General features: G+C 65.5%; 1 protein-coding gene across 1 annotated transcript; it reads right to left on the bottom strand.

Moving 5' to 3' along the window:
- Window positions 1–570: 570 nt before the first annotated feature.
- PPIL1 (peptidylprolyl isomerase like 1) lies at window positions 571–2,271 on the bottom strand. The gene is made up of 4 exons (XM_042893851.1): window positions 2,182–2,271; window positions 1,495–1,649; window positions 930–998; window positions 571–816 (listed from the first exon to the last, which is right to left on the bottom strand). Exons 1-4 carry the CDS (start codon window positions 2,235–2,237, stop codon window positions 596–598), a joined length of 501 nt encoding a protein of 166 aa, XP_042749785.1. The 5' UTR covers window positions 2,238–2,271; the 3' UTR covers window positions 571–595.
- Window positions 2,272–2,623: the final 352 nt, after the last annotated feature.

Genomic DNA, 2,623 nt, shown 5'->3' with positions numbered 1-2,623 from the left:
TCCCCAGAGGTGACACCTCCCTGCCACGTCCCTCAGGGTGACACTTCTGCGCCCATAGGTGACACCTCCACGTCCCCAGAGGTGATCTCTCCATGCCCCATGCGTGCCACCTCTGTGCCAACGGGTAACATCTGCATCCCCAGAGTTGACACCTCCCCACCCCACGACACCCCCCTGTCCCTATGGGTAACATAACATCTCTGTGTCCCTGTGACACCTCCACACCCTATGGGCGACATCTCCGTGTCCCCAGGGCTGACACCTCCATACCCCACGTGTGACACCTCCATGCCCCTATAGATGACATCTCTGTGTCCCTACACACGAAGCCTCCATCCCTTATGAGCGACACCTCTGTGCCTGTATAGGAAACACTTCCACGCCCCTATGGGTGACGTTTCCACACCCCCAGAGGCAACACCTCCACACCCCTATGGGTGACGCCTCCATATCCACAGGGCTGACACCTCCACGCCCCTATGGGTGACATCTGTGCCCCCAAAAGCGACTCCTCCAAGCCCCCAGAGGCGACACCTCCGTCTCCCCCGCAGCACACCGCCAGCACAACGCTCCATGCACGCTTTTATTCCCTGCGTCACCCAGCAGGGACGGCTTTGAGGACTTTCACATCATCCAGAGGTCGGTCCTGAGCGTTGGTTTCCACCATGCCCACCCTGCCCAGCACCCCGATGCCTTGGCACACGCGCCCAAAGATGGTGTGTTTGCCATCCAACCACTGCGCTGGCGCCAGCGTGATGAAGAATTGGCTGCCGTTGGTGTCCGGCCCTGCGTTGGCCATGGCCAGGATGCCTGCGCCTGGAGATGGATGGAGAGAGGGATGGAGGAAGGGATGGATGGGATCGGTTGTTTTTTTAGGGTTTGGTTGGTTTTTAAGACATAAAGGTGGGATTTGGGGACTGAGATCTCACCGGTGAACTTCAGCTCGGAGTGCAGCTCGTCCTCGAAGTGTTTGCCGTAGATGGAAGCACCGCCACGGCCTGTGGGCATGGAGATCAGCAGGGGGTCGTGGCCCCACACCACGGGATCCCCACTGCAGGGCCGGGGAGCTTCTGGTGTCCCCAGCACTGAGATAAGGGTCCCAGCGTCCCTGTTAGGGGGCTGAGGGTCTTGGTGTTCCCACTGTGGGACTTGCGACCCCATTTCAGGGCTGAGGGTCCCAGTGCTCCCATCATGAAACTGGAGGATCCAGCAACCCTATGAGGGGGCTGAGTGTTCCCACTGTGAAGCTGGGGGTCCTGATGACCCCACGACAGGGCTGAGGGTGCCAGCGTCTCCCCTGCAGGTCAGGGATCCCACTGTCCCCATCACAGAGCTGAGGATCACAACGTTCCCATCAGAAGGGTCCCGGCCTCCCTATCACAGAGCTGGGGGGTCCCGATGATCCCATTGCAGGGCTGAGAGTCCCGGCGTCCCCGTGACAGGACAGGGAAGACCCTGCTGTCCCAGGAGGGGCTGTGGGGTCCCTGCGCTCACCGGTGCCCGTGGGGTCTCCTCCCTGCACCATGAAGTCCCGGATGATGCGGTGGAACCGGGTGCCGTTGTAATACCCGCGGCGGCACAGCTCAGCAAAGTTCTTGCAGGTGCGCGGAGCGTGGCGCCAGTACAGCTCCAACACCAGGGTGCCCATCCTGCCCACAGCACCACAGCGTCAGCATCGGGGGGCTGAGGGGACGGGGGGGGAAGACGAGGAGAGGGGAACCGGGAGGGATCAGGGCAGGGAGAAGATGGAAACGGGGGGGGGGGGGGGACCCGGGGGAATGGGGTCGGGAACCAGGGTGAGGGGGAGATCCCGGTATTGGGAACGGGGGGTGGTCCTACAGCCGGGGCTGGGAGCCGAGGGGAGCTCCGGTACCGGGGGGTTCCCAGGGGCACGGAAGGCGGGCAGAAGGGGGTCCTGGTCGAAGGGGGGAACCCGAACACCTCCAGGTCCCGGTACCGGGCTTGGGGGGATTGTGGGAGCGGGGAGGAGGGACCCAAAGGGCTTCCGATACCGAGCGGGGAACCCGGCGGGCCCAACAGAGAAGGGGGAGGAGAGGGGAGGGGAGGGGAGGGGAGGCACAAGGGGGTCCCAGTAGCGGAGCGAGGGTTCCGGGGCATCCCTAAACCGGGACGGGGGGTCCGGTACCGAGCGCAGAGGCCCGCGGGGTTCCCGCCTCTTACGTGGTCTCCATGGAGACGGTGGGCGGCTGCCAGGAGTCAGGCGGGACGGCGGCCATGCTGTGCGCCGCTATTGCCGCCGGCACCGGAAGCGGCCCCTCGGCGTTTCCGGTGACACGCCCCCCTCCCCTCCGACGGCCAATGAGGAACGCGCACGGGACGGGGGCGGGGCCAATCGGCGCGGCGGGCGGGAGCGTGAGGCGCCATTGTGGGGCCGGAGGGAGAATTCGAACGGGCGGAGCGCCCCGCCCCCGCCCTGCCGGACCTCCCCGCGGCGCTGAGCGGGAGCCGGGCGGTGAGAGCAGCCGGGTGGGACCGGGAGCCGCGCTGTGGGGCTGAGACCCCCAGGTGTGGGGTTGGTGTTCCGCCGAGATGGGGGAGTGGGGCCGGCATCCATCGTTATGGGGCTGCGGGGCCCTATGGGGTTCGGGATGGTGCGGGTGTG

Source organism: Lagopus leucura, unplaced genomic scaffold (assembly GCF_019238085.1).
Source record: "Lagopus leucura isolate 7727_CA_CO unplaced genomic scaffold, USGS_WTPT01 34613-0_obj-0_obj, whole genome shotgun sequence".
Taxonomy (NCBI): domain Eukaryota; kingdom Metazoa; phylum Chordata; class Aves; order Galliformes; family Phasianidae; genus Lagopus; species Lagopus leucura.
The sequence above is the reverse complement of the archived record's forward strand: the minus strand, read 5'-3'. Positions and strand labels throughout refer to the sequence as shown.

What these genes read in the sequence shown, in the direction of transcription:
- PPIL1 (XM_042893851.1), bottom strand. Translation starts at nt 2,237, where the DNA reads ATGGCCGCCGTCCCGCCTGACTCCTGGCAGCCGCCCACCGTCTCCATG. An exon ending in ACCGTCTCCATGGAGACCAC is followed by an intron (nt 1,650 to 2,181) that starts GTAAGAGGCGGG and finishes TGCTGTGGGCAG; the next exon opens with GATGGGCACCCTGGTGTTGG. An exon ending in CTCCGAGCTGAAGTTCACCG is followed by an intron (nt 817 to 929) that starts GTGAGATCTCAG and finishes ATCCATCTCCAG; the next exon opens with GCGCAGGCATCCTGGCCATG.